Source organism: Eucyclogobius newberryi, unplaced genomic scaffold (assembly GCF_026437365.1).
Source record: "Eucyclogobius newberryi isolate DKJ021-1_F unplaced genomic scaffold, fEucNew1.0.hap1 SCAF_12, whole genome shotgun sequence".
Classification (NCBI taxonomy): domain Eukaryota; kingdom Metazoa; phylum Chordata; class Actinopteri; order Gobiiformes; family Gobiidae; genus Eucyclogobius; species Eucyclogobius newberryi.
In genome coordinates this window covers 3,916,626-3,935,605 of record NW_027315746.1, presented here as the reverse complement: position 1 = coordinate 3,935,605, position 18,980 = coordinate 3,916,626, and the positions used below count along the sequence as shown (strand labels likewise).

At 47.8% G+C, this 18,980-nt stretch overlaps 3 protein-coding genes across 3 annotated transcripts; 2 read left to right on the top strand and 1 right to left on the bottom strand.

Moving 5' to 3' along the window:
* Window positions 1-538: 538 nt before the first annotated feature.
* Window positions 539-7,901, top strand: eif3f (eukaryotic translation initiation factor 3, subunit F). Its single transcript, XM_072440599.1, has 8 exons — window positions 539-679; window positions 1,113-1,183; window positions 1,260-1,339; window positions 3,427-3,564; window positions 3,637-3,728; window positions 4,445-4,581; window positions 6,898-7,011; window positions 7,760-7,901. Exons 1-8 carry the CDS (start codon window positions 568-570, stop codon window positions 7,835-7,837), a joined length of 822 nt encoding a protein of 273 aa, XP_072296700.1. The 5' UTR covers window positions 539-567; the 3' UTR covers window positions 7,838-7,901.
* Window positions 7,902-8,804: 903 nt separating this feature from the next.
* LOC140355945 (MICOS complex subunit MIC26-like) lies at window positions 8,805-13,131 on the bottom strand. Its single transcript, XM_072440607.1, has 2 exons — window positions 12,881-13,131; window positions 8,805-11,905 (listed from the first exon to the last, which is right to left on the bottom strand). Exons 1-2 carry the CDS (start codon window positions 13,123-13,125, stop codon window positions 11,521-11,523), a joined length of 630 nt encoding a protein of 209 aa, XP_072296708.1. The 5' UTR covers window positions 13,126-13,131; the 3' UTR covers window positions 8,805-11,520.
* Window positions 13,132-14,017: 886 nt separating this feature from the next.
* On the top strand, window positions 14,018-18,935 carry dnaaf6 (dynein axonemal assembly factor 6). Its single transcript, XM_072440613.1, has 6 exons — window positions 14,018-14,150; window positions 17,843-17,909; window positions 17,971-18,073; window positions 18,148-18,244; window positions 18,611-18,696; window positions 18,791-18,935. The coding sequence occupies exons 1-6, from the start codon at window positions 14,058-14,060 to the stop codon at window positions 18,918-18,920; spliced, it is 576 nt and encodes a 191-aa protein (XP_072296714.1). The 5' UTR covers window positions 14,018-14,057; the 3' UTR covers window positions 18,921-18,935.
* The last annotated feature ends 45 nt before the right edge of the window (window positions 18,936-18,980 follow it).

Sequence of the window (18,980 nt, the reverse complement as noted above, 5' to 3'; positions counted from 1 at the left end):
AAGCAGATCCAGCGAGCCGGTCTTACGCTGAATCCGGCAAAGTGTGAGTGGGCTCGGCAGGAGACACGCTACCTCGGCTACCAGATGGGTCGAGGGGAGGTGAGGCCTCAGGTCGACAAGGTCGAGGCTATCCTGAGATCTCCGAGGCCACGAACAAAGAAAGAGGTGCAAATCTGACTTCGCCATATTTTTGAGGGAGAGCCCCGCTACATTCAGAGACGAGGGGGGAAAATGTAACAAACGAGACTGTGCAATCTATATCTACACGAAAAAAATAAGGGTCAGAGCGGGAGTCGAACCCAAAATCTACAGCATGACACGCCGTGGTTCAAACAGCTGGGACAATTGATCTGTAAATATTCTGCCGCAAGACAGAAAATATACTTTGCATGTTGGATTCTGTCACTTCCTGGACCGAATTCGTCACTTTCGTGAGTTATGAGTGTATGATCTAGCGCTGACGGCTGACCCTCTCTCTCCGTCCTCCCGCCGCCAGGGGGCAGCACCAGGGGCGCAGCACGCGTGACGTCTCTTTACCCGCGTGACGTCGCTCCGTCTCTCTCCAACATGTCGGTGTACGGGCCCGTGGTGAAGATCCATCCCGTGGTTTTGGCCTCGATCTGCGACTCGTACGAGCGCAGAAACGAGGGCGCGAGCCGGGTCATCGGGACTCTGCTCGGTGAGACGTCCCGCGCGCGACACCCCGCGGCTTTCCGGTGTCAAAATGAGTCAAATAATCCCGTTAGCGAGTGTTAGCCGACAATGCTAACGAGGCTAACCGCTAACGCATGAGTTTTCCCCCATGTTTGCGGCTTCTGGCTAACGTGTTGTTAGCATCTCTCCTTTCATGACTTCTCGCGATGTTACGACATAAATATACTGTTTTTAAGATGAATATGTTTAATGTTTAACGGCAGTGACAAAGTACATGCGTGTTATTTAAGTATAATTCTGTTTTATATCTGCGTTTCTTCTGGCTTTGAAGTGCTAGCATCACAGAGCGAATACAACATTACAATAAATATACATGTTTATGAGGAGTGTTGATTGTTTGAGGATCAATAATAGAAAGTTATAATAACTAAATAAACGTTGTTCTTTGTTGTGTTCAGGGACTATAGACAAACACTCCATTGAAGTGACAAACTGCTTCTCTGTGCCACACAACGAGTCCGAGGATGAGGTGCGGATTCTCTTCATGTACTTTGGTATTTTCTCGTGTGTCATGTGTTTATTTCCATGGTGATGTGTTCCTTCAGGTTGCCGTGGACATGGAGTTTGCCAAAAACATGTACGAGCTCCACAAGCGCGTGTCTCCCACTGAGGTCATCATCGGCTGGTGAGGGTTTTTCTGTCAAACGTCACTCACTTGATAAACTGTTCAAGTTTAAACACTTTTTTGTGTCCTAAGTTTTGTCTAGATCAAGTTTAAACGCTCTCTTGTGTCCTAAGTCTTGTCTAGATCGAGTTTAAACGCTCTCTTGTGTCCTAAGTCTTGTCTAGATCGAGTTTAAACGCTCTCTTGTGTCCTAAGTCTTGTCTAGATCGAGTTTAAACGCTCTCTTGTGTCCTAAGTCTTGTCTAGATCAAGTTTAAACGCTCTCTTGTGTCCTAAGTCTTGTCTAGATCGAGTTTAAACGCTCTCTTGTGTCATAAGTCTTGTCTAGATCGAGTTTAAACACTCTTGTGTCCTAAGTCTTGTCTAGATCGAGTTTAAACGCTCTCTTGTGTCCTAAGTCTTGTCTAGATCAAGTTTAAACGCTCTCTTGTGTCCTAAGTCTTGTCTAGATCGAGTGTAAACGCTCTCTTGTGTCCTAAGTCTTGTCTAGATCAAGTTTAAACGCTCTCTTGTGTCCTAAGTCTTGTCTAGATCGAGTTTAAACGCTCTCTTGTGTCCTAAGTCTTGTCTAGATCAAGTTTAACGCTCTTGTGTCCCAAGTCTTGTCTAGATCGAGTTTAAACGCTCTCTTGTGTCCTAAGTCTTGTCTAGATCAAGTTTAAACGCTCTCTTGTGTCCTAAGTCTTGTCTAGGTCAAGTTTAAACGCTCTCTTGTGTCCTAAGTCTTGTCTAGATCGAGTTTAAACGCTCTCTTGTGTCCTAAGTCTTGTCTAGATCAAGTTTAAACGCTCTCTTGTGTCCTAAGTCTTGTCTAGATCGAGTGTAAACGCTCTCTTGTGTCCTAAGTCTTGTCTAGATCGAGTTTAACGCTCTTGTGTCCCAAGTCTTGTCTAGATCGAGTTTAAACGCTCTCTTGTGTCCTAAGTCTTGTCTAGATCAAGTTTCAACGCTCTCTTGTGTCCTAAGTCTTGTCTAGATCGAGTTTAAACGCTCTCTTGTGTCCTAAGTCTTGTCTAGTTCAAGTTTAAACGCTCTCTTGTGTCCTAAGTCTTGTCTAGATCGAGTTTAAACGCTCTCTTGTGTCCTAAGTCTTGTCTAGCTCAAGTTTAAACACTCTCTTGTGTCCTAAGTCTTGTCTAGATCGAGTTTAAACGCTCTCTTGTGTCCTAAGTCTTGTCTAGATCAAGTTTAACGCTCTCTTGTGTCCTAAGTCTTGTCTAGATCAAGTTTAAACACTCTTGTGTCCTAAGTCTTGTCTAGATCGAGTTTAAACCCTCTCTTGTGTTCTAAATCTTGTCTAGATCAAGTTTAAACACTCTCTTGTGTCCTAAGTGTTGTTTGGATCGAGTTTAACGCTCTCTTGTGTCCTAAGTCTTGTCTAGATCAAGTTTAACGCTCTCTTGTGTCCTAAGTCTTGTCTAGATCAAGTTTAAACGCTCTTGTGTCCTAAGTCTTGTCTAGATCGAGTTTAAACGCTCTCTTGTGTCCTAAGTCTTGTCTAGATCAAGTTTAAACGCTCTCTTGTGTCCTAAGTCTTGTCTGGATCGAGTGTAAACGCTCTCTTGTGTCTAAGTCTTGTCTAGATCAAGTTTAACGCTCTCTTGTGTCCTAAGTCTTGTCTAGATCGAGTTTAACGCTCTTGTGTCCTAAGTCTTGTCTAGATCAAGTTTAACGCTCTCTTGTGTCCTAAGTCTTGTCTAGATCAAGTTTAACGCTCTCTTGTGTCCTAAGTCTTGTCTAGATCAAGTTTAAACGCTCTCTTGTGTCCTAAGTCTTGTCTAGCTCAAGTTTAACGCTCTCTTGTGTCCTAAGTCTTGTCTAGATCAAGTTTAAACGCTCTCTTGTGTCTAAGTCTTGTCTAGATCAAGTTTAACGCTCTTGTGTCCCAAGTCTTGTCTAGATCAAGTTTAAACGCTCTCTTGTGTCTAAGTCTTGTCTAGATCAAGTTTAACGCTCTTGTGTCCCAAGTCTTGTCTAGATCAAGTTTAACGCTCTCTTGTGTCCTAAGTCTTGTCTAGATCAAGTTTAACGCTCTTGTGTCCCAAGTCTTGTCTAGATCAAGTTTAAACGCTCTCTTGTGTCCTCAGGTACGCCACGGGCTTCGACATCACGGAACACTCAGTGCTCATCCACGAGTACTACAGCCGCGAGGCCACGAACCCCATCCACCTGACGGTGGACTCGGCGCTGCAGAGCGGGAAGATGAACATCCGCGCCTACGTCAGGTCAGCGCCTTCGGGTGACGGAGCACGGGGAGGAGGAGCTTGTGTTTACATGTTCTGTTTCCTGTGTCGCAGCGCTCAGATGGGCGTGCCGGGGAAGACGGTGGGAGTGATGTTCACGCCTCTGTCGGTGAAGTACATCTACTACGACACGGAGAGGATCGGAGGTAAGGCCACGCCCACTCATGAGTAATGGGGAAGTGTTTGGCTAAAGGCTGGTGATATTATGGAGACACACTTCCTTCCACGACACACTTCCTTCCACGACACACTTCCTTCCACGACACACTTCCTTCCACGACACACTTCCTTCCACGATACACTTCCTTCCACGATACACTTCCTTCTACGATACTACGACACTTCCTTCCACGACACACTTCCTTCCACGACACACTTCCTTCCACGACACACTTCCTTCTACGATACTACGACACCTCCTTCCACGACACACTTCCTTCCACGACACACTTCCTTCCACGACACACTTCCTTCCACGACACACTTCCTTCCACGACACACTTCCTTCCACGACACACTTCCTTCCACGACACACTTCCTTCCACGATACTATGACACCTCCTTCCACGACGCACTTCCTTTCACGACACACACTTCCTTTCACGACACACTTCCTTTCACGACACACTTCCTTCCACGACACACACTTCCTTTCACGACACACTTCCTTTCACGACACACACTTCCTTTCACGACACACACTTCCTTTCACGACACACACTTCCTTTCACGACACACACTTCCTTTCACGACACACACTTGCTTCCACGACACACACTTGCTTCCACGACACACACTTCCTTCCACGACACACACTTCCACGACACTACGAGACCGTGACCTTCTCTCTGTCGCCCTCCAGTGGACCTGCTGCAGAGGACACGTCTGGCTCCCACCCGCACGAAGGGCCTGACCTCTGACCTCTCTCAGGTGGGAGGTGCAGCGGCGCGGGTCCAGGACATGCTCACGACCGTTCTGGCCTACATCGAAGACGTGCTGGTGAGTCCAGGCCGAACACGAACGCCGTGGATCGTTTCCTCCACGAGCGGCGAAACGTGCTTAAAACATGCTAACTTTGCGCTCTGTACGCATGACGCGCTCTATACACACGACGCGCTCTATACACGCGACGCGCTCTATACACGCGACGCGCTCTATACACGCGACGCGCTCTATACACGCGACGCGCTCTATACACGCGACGCGCTCTATACACGCGACGCGCTCTATACACGCGACGCGCTCTCCGCGCATGACGCGCTCTGCGCGCATGACGCGCTCTCCGCGCATGACGCGCATGACGCGCTCTCCGCGCATGACGCGCTCTGCGCGCATGACGCGCTCTCCGCTCTGCGCGCATGACGCGCTCTCTCCGCGCATGACGCGCTCTCTCCGCGCATGACGCGCTCTCCGCGCATGACGCGCTCTGTACGCATGACGCGCTCTGTACGCATATTTTGACATGTGGACGGGCATTTTCGAGTGCAAGGACGGGGTCATTTTGGGGCGTTCTGTACACGTGACGCCCTCTGTACCCGTGACGCCCTCTGTACCCGTGACGCCCTCTGTACCCGTGACGCCCTCTGTACCCGTGACGCGCTCTGTACCCGTGACGGGCTCTGTACCCGTGACGCCCTCTGTACCCGTGACGCCCTCTGTACCCGTGACGCCCTCTGTACCCGTGACGCCCTCTGTACCCGTGACGCCCTCTGTACCCGCGACGCCCTCTGTACGCGCTCTGTACCCGTGACGCCCTCTGTACCCGTGACGCCCTCTGTACCCGTGACGCCCTCTGTACCCGTGACGCGCTCTGTACCCGTGACGCCCTCTGTACCCGCGACGCCCTCTGTACCCGCGACGCCCTCTGTACCCGCGACGCCCTCTGTACACGCGACGCCCTCTGTACACGCGACGCCCTCTGTACACGCGACGCCCTCTGTACACGCGACGCCCTCTGTACACGCGACGCCCTCTGTACACGCGACGCCCTCTGTACACGCGACGCCCTCTGTACACGCGACGCCCTCTGTACACGCGACGCCCTCTGTACACGCGACGCCCTCTGTACACGCGACGCGCTCTACACGTGACGCGCTCTGTACCCGTGACGCGCTCTGTACCCGTGACGCGCTCTGTACCCGTGACGCCCTCTGTACCCGTGACGCCCTCTGTACACGCGACGCCCTCTGTACACGCGACGCCCTCTGTACACGCGACGCCCTCTGTACACGCGACGCCCTCTGTACACGCGACGCCCTCTGTACACGCGACGCCCTCTGTACACGCGACGCCCTCTGTACACGCGACGCCCTCTGTACACGCGACGCCCTCTGTACACGCGACGCGCTCTGTACACGCGACGCCCTCTGTACACGCGACGCCCTCTGTACACGCGACGCGCTCTGTACACGCGACGCCCTCTGTACACGCGACGCCCTCTGTACACGCGACGCCCTCTGTACACGCGACGCGCTCTGTACACGCGACGCCCTCTGTACACGCGACGCCCTCTGTACACGCGACGCGCTCTGTACACGCGACGCCCTCTGTACACGCGACGCCCTCTGTACACGCGACGCCCTCTGTACCCGCGACGCGCTCTGTACCCGCGACGCCCTCTGTACACGCGACGCCCTCTGTACACGCGACGCCCTCTGTACACGCGACGCCCTCTGTACACGCGACGCCCTCTGTACACGCGACGCCCTCTGTACACGCGACGCCCTCTGTACACGCGACGCCCTCTGTACACGCGACGCCCTCTGTACACGCGACGCCCTCTGTACACGCGACGCCCTCTGTACACGCGACGCCCTCTGTACCCGCGACGCGCTCTGTACACGCGACGCCCTCTGTACACGCGACGCCCTCTGTACACGCGACGCCCTCTGTACACGCGACGCCCTCTGTACACGCGACGCCCTCTGTACACGCGACGCCCTCTGTACACGCGACGCCCTCTGTACACGCGACGCGCTCTGTACACGCGACGCCCTCTGTACACGCGACGCCCTCTGTACACGCGACGCCCTCTGTACACGCGACGCCCTCTGTACACGCGACGCCCTCTGTACACGCGACGCCCTCTGTACACGCGACGCCCTCTGTACACGCGACGCCCTCTGTACACGCGACGCGCTCTGTACACGCGACGCCCTCTGTACACGCGACGCCCTCTGTACACGCGACGCCCTCTGTACACGCGACGCCCTCTGTACACGCGACGCCCTCTGTACACGCGACGCCCTCTGTACACGCGACGCCCTCTGTACACGCGACGCGCTCTGTACTTGTAACACGCTCGCTCTGTTTCAGTCGGGCAAAGTGGCGGCCGATAACTGCGTGGGTCGTTTCCTCATGGACCTGGTCAACAAGGTGCCCACCATCTCCGCCGAGGACTTCGAGAACATGCTCAACTCCAACATCAACGTGAGCCAATATTTCACCACACGTCTCTCTCTCCACACACGTCTCTCTCTCCACACACGTCTCTCACCACACACACGTCTCTCTCTCCACACACGTCTCTCTCCCACACACGTCTCTCTCCACACACGTCTCTCTCTCTCCACACACGTCTCTCTCTCTCCACACACGTCTCTCTCTCTCCACACGCGTCTCTCTCCCACACACGTCTCTCTCTCCACACACACGTCTCTCTCCACACACGTCTCTCTCCACACACGTCTCTCTCCACACACGTCTCTCTCCCACACACGTCTCTCTCTCCACACACACGTCTCTCTCCCACACACGTCTCTCTCCCACACACGTCTCTCTCTCCACACACGTCTCTCTCTCTCCACACACGTCTCTCTCTCTCCACACACGTCTCTCTCTCTCCACACACGTCTCTCTCTCTCCACACGCGTCTCTCTCTCTCCACACGCGTCTCTCTCTCTCCACACACGTCTCTCTCTCCACACACACGTCTCTCTCTCTCCACACACGTCTCTCTCTCCACACACGTCTCTCTCTCCACACACGTCTCTCTCTCCACACGCGTCTCTCTCTCTCCACACGCGTCTCTCTCTCTCCACACACACGTCTCTCTCTCCACACACACGTCTCTCTCTCTCCACACACGTCTCTCTCTCCACACACGTCTCTCTCTCCACACACGTCTCTCTCTCCACACACGTCTCTCTCACCACACATTTAAACCTTTGTGTTCCAGGACCTGCTGATGGTGACGTACCTGTCGAATCTCACCCAGGCTCAGATCGCGCTCAACGAGAAGCTGGTGCTGCTCTGAGGAATCCTCTCGTTGTGTATTTAATTTTGTACAATTTTTGTTTTGGCCGCGAAGAAATAAAAAGAACCAAAACCAAATCCACCTTTTCTCTGTGCTTCACTATGAACGTTTTAAGACACGCACCGCACCGCGGCGTAAGCCAACTGCTAAATTAGTGGTCAAACGCGCGCCCGGCGTTTTTTTTTGTACAAGCCGTGAAGAGACTATCTAGAGCGTTTTCCAGTTTGTTTATAATATCGACGTTTTCTGTCCTTCCTGTCCAATTATTCTTAGATAAAACAGAAACCGCGCTTTTCCTCTTTTATTGTAACCTTTAACACAAACAGAATGTGAAAATTGTGTGTTTTCTGTTAATGCTGCTGTTATGAATTAAATATGGATTTATTTTTTACTTCAAAGGGATAAAGAAAATGCTAATTTAAACAAAATGAAAGGTTGAAAAATAATGGCGACTGACTGTTTTGAGACAGAATATTTGTGAATAACGTGTTTTTTAAAAATCTAAATTAGGAACTTTTGATGCCTTTTTTTGTTACTTTTTGATTGAATAATGTTGCGGTCTATGATGTGAGCGGCGTTTAAGAGTCTGTTAAGTCCAGATTTTAAAAAATAATTTACTCGCCACAATTCGTTTCTTTGAAGATGGGTCACATTTGAATATCTAGTTTTGTCATTTATAGTAAAAAAAAAAAAAAGCAACAAAAAGACCTGATTAAAGATAAAAAACAAAACTATATTTATGTCGCAAATGTGTATGATATTTTTGCACTTTTGAGTCATTTTCACATTTTAAACCCCGACAACTCCGTTTAACGACACGATAACACATTTCTGCTGAATTCGCACATTGTTTTAATATCGTTATCAGGAAATCATTTTTGTCGACGTCGCGATCGGACGAAGCGGTCAAGTGTTTCTGCTCAATTGACCGCGGTAAAAAGTATGAACTGGAATAAAAAAACACTACCACAATCAAGTTTTTTATTCACTCAAGAGAACAAAAATAATTTATCAGCTTCTTAAATATACATCCACAGTACTGCAGACACTCATGAAAAGCCTGAGATCGTTTAGTGCAAAGAGATCGCCATCGAACGCTCAAATCACAGAAATGAAGAGCTGCGGTTTGATTATTGCTGATTTGTGTAGTATTTTGATAAAAGGTCTTGGTTGAACCGTGACTTAAGCGTAAAATACAACGTCGCATTAAAAACAGAATGAAGAAGGCCGTTTCTCCCAGCAATATTATCATTTATCATGCTAAAGTAATGCGTACTGCGTTTTGAGGCGCGTTCTTCGATGTGCTCCACGTTCAGTAAAAGGATTATACCGCCATCAGTCCTTGCCGTTGAAACTCGTCGCTGTGTTTTGGGCGAGACGTTTCCCCCTAGTGCACGGTGACTGCGTCTCACACGGGCAGTGTTCTTATTTTGTTGGGGATAAACTGTTTAACGCACGAACCACAGCAGAAAAGAGCGTGAGTTGGATGCAGTTTGGGCAGTAAATAAAGAGCTTTGTCTCGCTTTTTAGTACCTTACGAGCTTGTTCTTCTTTTTTGCGCATTTTAGGTCAGATCATAGAGATGTATAACCTTTTAGTCGACTGATTGTTGCACCACGATCATCTTTAGTTGATCACAGGACTCGATATTACTTCATGGGATTGTTTCGTCTTAGATACGATCAGTTACTGGAGCTGTAGCTGACTAAAGACGTGTCCTGTGCGTCCGTTTGTCTCCATGGCGCTGGCCAAAGAAGTATTTGTACTTTACTTCGTTACTGTGCTAAGTAAAGTACAGATGCATGTCAAATCTACCATTTCTGGCAACTTTTTACTTGTACTCGTTACTTTTTGACCCAAGTATCTGCACTTTCTCCTCTTTAAATGATCAGAACTAGTACAAAAAGTAGTCGTAGTTCTGTTGAAGGGAATAGTACATAGAACAAGCTAATGATGATCAATTAACAACATCCCAGTCAATCGATACCTTCAAAAGAAGTATAAAACATTCAAAAGGAAGTATAAAACACGGCTCGTTACTGGCTTTAGCTCTTCAGCTAAATGAACTCTGTGGGGAAGTATCATGTCCGTGGCTTTACTTTTACATAACCTTCATTTAACAAGCTCAAATATAGACAAAAAACAACTTTTTACCACTTCTAAGTCTAATTAGTTGTAATTCATTCATTTAAAACTCATAATTCAAATTGAATATATTTTTAACACCCAGTCAACTCTATTTTTTAAGTACATTTACGATGGTGTACTTTTGTACTTTTACCCATGTCAAGTAGTTTCAGCTTTACTTTGACTTTAACCAGACAATGTTGTACTTTTTACTAGAGTAGTGAACTTCAGTACTTTTGCCAGCTCTGAGTACTTTTAAACGGTCCAGTCACTTTACAAATCTCACTCCGGGCTTTAGTTTTTCTGCTGTGGTTCGTTTAAATCCTAATGATCCTGTTAAAAACGACTCGTCAACTAATTAAATGTGGGTCGACTTAAGGCACAGTCCTAGTTATTAGTTTAACGATTCATATTTCTGCTCGTTCCTGTTTAAATCTCACATGTGGACGGAATCTTATCAATAAATCGGTGAGAAAATACGCCTTCAGAAACAGTATTTTGCAGTCTTTCACCGCCACATTCGCCAAACGCAGAAGTCACGGCTCCTCCCACATTCACCAAACGCTGAAGTCACGGCTCCTCCCACATTCACCAAACGCTGAAGTCACGGCTCCTCCCACATTCGCCAAACGCAGAAGTCACGGCTCCTCCCACATTCGCCAAACGCAGAAGTCACGGCTCCTCCCACATTCACCAAACGCTGAAGTCACGGCTCCTCCCACATTCACCAAACGCTGAAGTCACGGCTCCTCCCACATTCACCAAACGCTGAAGTCACGGCTCCTCCCACATTCGCCAAACGCAGAAGTCACGGCTCCTCCCACATTCGCCAAACGCAGAAGTCACGGCTCCTCCCACATTCACCAAACGCTGAAGTCACGGCTCCTCCCACATTCACCAAACGCTGAAGTCACGGCTCCTCCCACATTCACCAAACGCTGAAGTCACGGCTCCTCCCACATTCGCCAAACGCAGAAGTCACGGCTCCTCCCACATTCGCCAAACGCAGAAGTCACGGCTCCTCCCACATTCACCAAACGCTGAAGTCACGGCTCCTCCCACATTCACCAAACGCAGAAGTCACGGCTCCTCCCACATTCGCCAAACGCAGAAGTCACGGCTCCTCCCACATTCGCCAAACGCAGAAGTCACGGCTCCTCCCACATTCACCAAACGCTGAAGTCACGGCTCCTCCCACATTCACCAAACGCTGAAGTCACGGCTCCTCCCACATTCGCCAAACGCAGAAGTCACGGCTCCTCCCACATTCGCCAAACGCAGAAGTCACGGCTCCTCCCACATTCACCAAACGCTGAAGTCACGGCTCCTCCCACATTCACCAAACGCTGAAGTCACGGCTCCTCCCACATTCACCAAACGCTGAAGTCACGGCTCCTCCCACATTCACCAAACGCAGAAGTCACGGCTCCTCCCACATTCGCCAAACGCAGAAGTCACGGCTCCTCCCACATTCACCAAACGCTGAAGTCACGGCTCCTCCCACATTCACCAAACGCTGAAGTCACGGCTCCTCCCACATTCACCAAACGCTGAGGTCACGGCTCCTCCCCCTTGACAGTCTTTTTCTCGGCCGGTCCTCGTCTGAACATCTTCTCGGCGGCGGCGTAGCCCTGCACCGCGCCGCCGTACACCCGGTCGCCCGTCGTCTTGGCGATGTGGGCGGCGCGCTCGGGGTAGTACATGGACGCGCTGACGGTCATGAGCGCGGCCGGGTACGCGAGCCGCTTGACCCGCGAGCCTCGGGCCAGAAACAGGCCCAGGATGCCCGTGAAGCCGACCACGCCCGCTTTGGGGTAGAAGTCCTTCGGGGGGTCGCTCAGGAAGGCGTAGGCCTCTTTTCCCGCCCGCAGGCCGCGCTGGACTCTGGGTTTGATTTGGCCGAACGTCCCGCGGCACCAGGAGACGGAGGGCTCCACCCACCTGAGGCAACGGGAAGAACTACAGTCACAATGTACTTCATGTACTTCATGTACTTCATGTACTTCATGTACTTTAGGAGTCGAGAAACTAAGAGTATCCATATTATGGTAATCGTTCTGAGTGTAGAACTAAATACAGTATATAAATAATACTAAATTCTGTATATAAATAGTACTTTTGTGGTTCTGAGTGTAGGACTAAATACAGTATATAAATAATACTAAATAAAATATATAAATAGTACTTGTGTGGTTCATAGTGTAGGACTACAGTATATATAATAACACTAGAGTACATATATAACACTAGAGCACCCCCGCACTGACCCCGGTCACCGCACTGACCCCCGGCACTGACCCCCGCACTGACCCTCGCACTGACCCCCGTACTGACCCCCGCACTGACCCTCGCACTGACCCCCGCACTGACCCTCGCACTGACCCCCGCACTGACCCCGGTCACCGCACTGACCCTCGCACTGACCCTCGCACTGACCCCGGCACTGACCCCCGGCACTGACCCCCGCACTGACCCCCGGCACTGACCCCCGCACTGACCCCCGCACTGACCCCCGCACTGACCCCCGCACTGACCCCCGGCACTGACCCCCGCACTGACCCCGGTCACCGCACTGACCCCCGCACTGACCCCCGCACTGACCCCCGGCACTGACCCCCGCACTGACCCCCGCACTGACCCCCGCACTGACCCCCGCACTGACCCCCGCACTGACCCCGGTCACCGCACTGACCCCCGCACTGACCCCCGCACTGACCCCCGGCACTGACCCCCGCACTGACCCCCCGCACTGACCCCCGCACTGACCCCGGTCACCGCACTGACCCCGGCACTGACCCCCGCACTGACCCCCGCACTGACCCCGGTCACCGCACTGACCCCCGCACTGACCCCCGCACTGACCCCGGTCACCGCACTGACCCCCGCACTGACCCCCGCACTGACCCCGGCACTGACCTCCGCACAGTGGCCACAGCCTCCTCGATCTGACCCGGTTCGGGCTGTATAAAGTGTCCGTTTGGCTCCGGGGCCGTGTACAGAGACAGCTCGTCCCGGTGTAACGGAGACACGGGCTCTGTCTCGTCGGTCCCGGCGGCAGACAGCACCGGGAGCGGACACGGACCCGACACGAGACGCATTTTGGGCTCCGGTTTGTGGATATTTGAGCCTGTCACCTTCACAACGTGATCCGCGCGAGCCATGCGTGTGTACGGGCGCCGCGGAGGGACACGAGGAGGGAAACGCGCGATTCGCCTTTTGTGGCATGTGTTTTAATTTAGATATGAGAAATAAAAAAATAAATGTATTTATTCATGAGTTTCAGCTTCTTGTTTTATGTTAATATTTGATTTAGTCGTTTGTTTAACTTTCTTTTTTTTAACGTGTTTTTTTATTTTTTTTATTTTAGAAGATGACAAAATTATAGATATAGGAAATTATTTAACTAAAATAAATCATCAACTGTGATTTTTTTTCTGTGTGTAAATCAGCAAAAAATGATAATACATACAATTATTTAACACATTTTTCTAATTATTTTTCTTAATTATTTTTCGAATTTTTATGTAAAACTGATGCTTTGAAGATATTTTGTTGATGAAAAAGGAAATAAAATAGTATATTACAGATTTTTTTCATTTTGTGTGCTAATAAGCAAAAGGAATCACAATAAAATACTAAATCAAGTGGTGAGACAGTCAAATCCATTACTCTTCCAAGATAAATATGTTCGTAAAGTTTCACAATTAAAACAATTCAACTAAATACATTTGTTTAACCACATAAACACAAACATAAATCATATATTTTGTACTCGTAATAATCGTAATGTCCCTCTTTTCATTTGCACTTTTCACCCACATAAGATTATCGTGTTCTCTTGCGCCCTCTGCTGCCCACCACGAGCCCCTACACCACTGGTGTCTAGTGACGTCAGCGGGGATAGCGGTTACCCGGGAAACGGGTCGTCAACAGCAACAGCTGTGGGTAGGTAGCAGGGTGGCAGGAGTTTAGCTTTAAGCGCAGGAATCTCTGAACCAAAGTGTGTAGTAGTTGTTGTTGTTGTTGTTGTTTATGTTGTTGTTGTTTAAATAAGTTTATCAGGAGTTTGTTTGGTAAAAGAAGAACGTTTAAAATGGAGATTGTCGGATGTTCGTCTCTGCAAAACCTCCAGGCGCTGTCGACTTTGTTAAACCCACAACCAGAGCCGGAAGACGAGGACGGCGAGGTAAAGCTAACGTTAGCATTCTAAAATTAAAGTTAGCATGGTAAAGTTAAAGTTAGCATGGTAAAGTTAAAGTTAGCATGGTAAAGTTAGCATGGTAAAGTTAGCATGGCAAAGTTAAAGTTAGCATGGTAAAGTTAGCATGGTAAAGTTAAAGTTAGCATGGTAAAGTTAAAGTTAGCATGGTAAAGCTAACGTTAGCATTCTAAAATTAAAGTTAGCATGGTAAAGTTAAAGTTAGCATGGTAAAGTTAAAGTTAGCATGGTAAAGTTAGCATGGTAAAGTTAGCATGGCAAAGTTAAAGTTAGCATGGTAAAGTTAGCATGGTAAAGTTAAAGTTAGCATGGTAAAGTTAAAGTTAGCATGGTAAAGTTATAATGGTAAAGTTAAAGTTAGCATGGTGAAGTTAGCATGGTAAAGTTAAAGTTAGCATGGTAAAGTTAGCATGGTATAGTTAGCATGGTAAAGTTAAAGTTAGCATGGTAAAGTTAGCATGGTAAAGTTAAAGTTAGCATGGCAAAGTTAAAGTTAGCATGGTAAAGTTATAATGGTAAAGTTAACGTTAGCATGGTAAAGTTAACGTTAGGCATAATAAAGTTTAAGTTAGCATGATAAAGTTAACGTTAGCATGATAAAGTTAACGTTAGTATGGTAAAGTTAACGTTAGCATGGTAAAGTTAAAGTTAGCATGGTAAAGGTAAAGTTAGCATGGTAAAGCATGATTAAGTTAAAGTTGGCATGGTAATGTTAAAGTTAGCATGGTAAAGTTAAAGTTAGCATGGTAAAGTTATTGTTAGCATGGTAAAGTTAAAGTTAGCATGGTAAGTAAAGTTAAAGTTAGCATGGTAAAGTTAAGGTTAGCATGGTAAAGTTAAAGTTAGCATGGTAAAGGTAAAGTTAGCATGGTAAAGCATGATTAAGTTAAAGTTAGCATGGTAACGTTAAAGTTAGCATGGTAAAGTTAAAGTTAGCATGGTAAAGTTATTGTTAGCATGGTAAAGTTAAAGTTAGCATGGTAAGTAAAGTTAAAGTTAGCATGGTAAAGTTAAGGTTAGCATGGTAAAGTTAAAGTTAGCATGGTAAAGGTAAAGTTAGCATGGTAAAGCATGATTAAGTTAAAGTTAGCATGGTAACGTTAAAGTTAGCATGGTAAAGTTAAAGTTAGCATGGTAAAGTTATTGTTAGCATGGTAAAGTTAAAGTTAGCATGTAAGTAAAGTTAAAGTTAGCATGGTAAAGTTAAGGTTAGCATGGTAAAGTTAAAGTTAGCATGGAAAAGCATGATAAAGTTAAAGTTAGCATGGTAACGTTAAAGTTAGCATGGTAAAGTTAAAGTTAGCATGGTAACGTTAAAGTTACCATGGTAAAGTTAAAGTTAGCATGGTAACGTTAAAGTTAGCATGGTAAAGTTATAGTTACGGGAGCTCTGGGAGTACGGGGTCCGGGGCCCTTTGCTCAGGGCTGTCTGGTCCCTGTATGACCGGAGCAGGAGCTGTGTTCACTGCAGTAAGTCAGACCTGTTCCCAGTGCATGTTGGCTGCCCTTTGTCACCGGTTCTGTTCATAGTTTTTATGGACAGAATTTCTAGGCGCAGTCAGGGGTCGGAGGGTGTGGTCAGGGGTCGGAGGGTGTGGTCAGGGGTCGGAGGGTGTCCGGTTTGGGGACCACAGGATCTCATCTCTGCTGTTTGCAGACGATGTTGTCCTGATGGCTCCATCAAACCCGGACCTGCAACATGCACTGGGACGGTTTGCAGCCGAGTGTGAAGCGGCTGGGATGAGAATCAGCTCCAAATCCGAGGCCATGGTTCTCGACCGGAAAAAGGTGGCTTGCCCTCTCCAGGTGGGTGGGGAGTCCTTGCCCCAAGTGGAGGAGTTCAAGTATCTCGGGGTCTTGTTCACGAGTGAGGGAAGGATGGAGCGTGAGATCGACAGGCGTATCGGTGCAGCGGCTGCAGTGATGCAGTCGCTGCATCGACCGTTGTGGTGAAGAAGGAGCTGAGCCGAAAGGCAAAGCTCTCGATTTACCGGTCGGTCTACGTTCCTACCCTCACCTATGGTCATGAGCTTTGGGTAGTGACCGAAAGAACAAGATCGCGGATACAAGCGGTCAAAATGAGTTTCCTCCGCCGGGTGGCTGGGCGCTCCCTTAGAGATAAGGTGAGGAGCTCGGCCACACGGGGGGAGCTCGGAGTAGAGCCGCTGCTCCTCCACGTCGAGAGGAGCCAGCTGAGGTGGCTCGGGCATCTGTTCCGGATGCCTCCTGGGCGCCTCCCTCGGGAGGTGTTTCAGGCATGTCCCACCGGGAAGAGGCCCCGGGGAAGACCCAGGACACGCTGGGGAGACTATGTCTCTCGGCTGGCCTGGGAACGCCTCGGGATCCCCCCGGAGGAGTTAGAGGAAGTGTCTGGGGAGAAAGAAGTCTGGGAGTCCCTGCTCAGACTGCTGCCCCCGCGACCCGGCCCCGGATAAAGCGGCAGAAGATGGATGGATGGAAGTTAAAGTTAGCAAGTGCAGGCGTGCGTTGACAAGTTAGCCTAGTTAGCTAGCTAGTGGTTAAGTTCAAATGTGTGGAAGTGAAGGGACATTTATCTACATAACCACGCATTGGGTAAAATAGGGGGCAGCGCCGTGTAGCTATGTTTATTAAAGAGCTCTGTTCTTAACTTCCCTCATACTTATATTTCTATTTTGGGGAATTCTTCTTCATTTTTGTCATTGTTAAAGTTCAGGATCTTATAAGTTTTCTTGTCATGTTGTTGTTTTTGGATTATGGTTAAAGTCTATATGATGTTCTCCTGTTTTTCTAATTATGACTTAGCTTTGTAGAATTAAACTTGTGATTAATATTAATACAGTTTTACTTCTGTTAAGTTTCAGTTTGTGAAGAAATTCTGAAAAACAAGAGTTTAAAATGACAGGAAGTCGAGCAGAATCCCTCTGTGATGTCATCAGTGTGCGACACAGAGACAGTTAGTTTAAACCATGGTTGGACTAAATAAACGTGATTTATGGTCTTATTGTGTGTCAGGTCAGAACTGTTGTGTCGTTTATGTGGAGTTTGGTTGCTAGGTAACAGCTGTGGACTCACCTCTGCCCGTGTCATGTGTGTGTGCACGTCCAACCAGGAAGTACAATTAGAAACAAAAATGGTCAAATTGGGGACAAATGGGCAAAATGCTGTGTAAAATGTGAAATATAATCAGTAAAAAGACATTCATGTGAAGTAAAGTAGCTGTTTCTTATGAAGGTTATTTTGTGTTTTGACACGATCGATTTTTTTTGACATCCAATTAACTTTTTTTTTTTTACATCGAATTAGATTTTTTTTACATACATTTTTTTTTACATCGAATTTACTTTATTTATTTTTTTTACATCAAATTAGATTTTTTTTCTACATCGAATTTTTTTTACATTGAATTGGATTTTTTTTTTTGACATCGCATATTTTTTGACAACGTATATTTTTTGACATTGTATACACTTTTTGACATGGATTTTTTTTTAACATGGAATTTAAAAAAAAAGTTTTACATCAAATTTTTTTTTACATCGATTTTTTTTAAAATGTAATCGTGTTTATATACAATGAATATTTTTATTAGATTCGATGTCAGGAAAAAAAGAATTCGAGGTAAAAAAAAAAATCGATTGGTAATAAAAACACAAAATCGTGTTGTTTCCCTCTGGCAGACGCTGAACGCTGCTGCACGACTGGGACCTGGAAACATCGGACCCAAACCCACAGAGGGCCCGCCAGGTAACACGTCCCACATGTCGCCATAGCAACACATTTGTTCACGTCACGTTCCCCTCTGTAGTCACGGGCGCCGGCGTCTCTCGCGGTAAAGACATCTGGAGCGAGGAGGAAGTGGCAGAAGGGTCGCAGTTTGACGACCTCGGCGACCCTCGACCTCAGCCAGAGTAAGACTGTCATGTGACCCGTCGTAACCATGGGTCGTAACCGCGGGCGATCTCAAACCTTCCTCTCCGAGCAGATACGAGGTCATCCTGAAACAGAGCGTCGGGACCGAAGACGTGTTCCTGGGCCTGAGCGGAAAAGACCCCTCGTCCATGAGCTGCGAGGCTTTACGGGTAACGTCTGTGAAACGGCTCATGGTTCACGTGACATGACAACAGTCGTCCATGAGCTGCGAGGCTTTACGGGTAACGTCTGTGAAACGGCTCATGGTTCACGTGAAAATAAATAAAATAAATAAAATAAATAAAATAAATAAAATAAATAAAATAAATAAAATGAATAAAATAAATAAAATAAATAAAATAAATAAAATAAATAAAATAAATAAATGAATGAAATAAAAAGCATATAATTGTAGCTGTGATTTTAGTCTACAAAAATAAAATAAACCAAAAGTGCACAATACTCATAAATAATTATATGCTAAATAAAAATGTACTCACGTATATGATGTTTTATTAAATGTATTTTAATGTCAGGTGAAAGTCAAGCTTCCCGGCACCAGAGCGGCTGATGTGGTCTTAGACGTAAAAGAGACCTTTCTGGATCTGCGGACACCAAAATAGTGAGCCACATTTTGACTTACTTTGTCCATGTTTGGTGTTATTCCCAATCTTACGTTCTCAGTTTGACGTTTGTGTTGTTCTCGTCTCTCTCAGTAAGCTCGGCCTGCATCTGCCACACCCGGTGCTCGGTCGGGAGGGAACAGCGCAGTTCTTCAGTGAAAAAGAGGAGCTGGAGGTGACTTTACAGATGAAACGACCTCTGGACTTCATCAGCGGGAAATAAAAACATATTCCTCTGGCTGAATGTAACTTGAAGATGATGTTTTTGACCAGTTCATGTACA

Bases quoted from the DNA above. Each gene is read 5' to 3' on its own strand.
- eif3f (XM_072440599.1), top strand. From the start codon at position 568: ATGTCGGTGTACGGGCCCGTGGTGAAGATCCATCCCGTGGTTTTGGCC. The intron at 3,565-3,636 runs GTCAGCGCCTTC...CCTGTGTCGCAG, and splicing joins AACATCCGCGCCTACGTCAG to CGCTCAGATGGGCGTGCCGG. The intron at 3,729-4,444 runs GTAAGGCCACGC...GTCGCCCTCCAG, and splicing joins CGACACGGAGAGGATCGGAG to TGGACCTGCTGCAGAGGACA.
- dnaaf6 (XM_072440613.1), top strand. From the start codon at position 14,058: ATGGAGATTGTCGGATGTTCGTCTCTGCAAAACCTCCAGGCGCTGTCG. The intron at 14,151-17,842 runs GTAAAGCTAACG...TCCCTCTGGCAG, and splicing joins CGGAAGACGAGGACGGCGAG to ACGCTGAACGCTGCTGCACG. The intron at 18,074-18,147 runs GTAAGACTGTCA...CTCTCCGAGCAG, and splicing joins GACCCTCGACCTCAGCCAGA to ATACGAGGTCATCCTGAAAC.
- LOC140355945 (XM_072440607.1), bottom strand. From the start codon at position 13,125: ATGGCTCGCGCGGATCACGTTGTGAAGGTGACAGGCTCAAATATCCAC. The intron at 11,906-12,880 runs GTCAGTGCCGGG...CCGTTGCCTCAG, and splicing joins GCTGTGGCCACTGTGCGGAG to GTGGGTGGAGCCCTCCGTCT.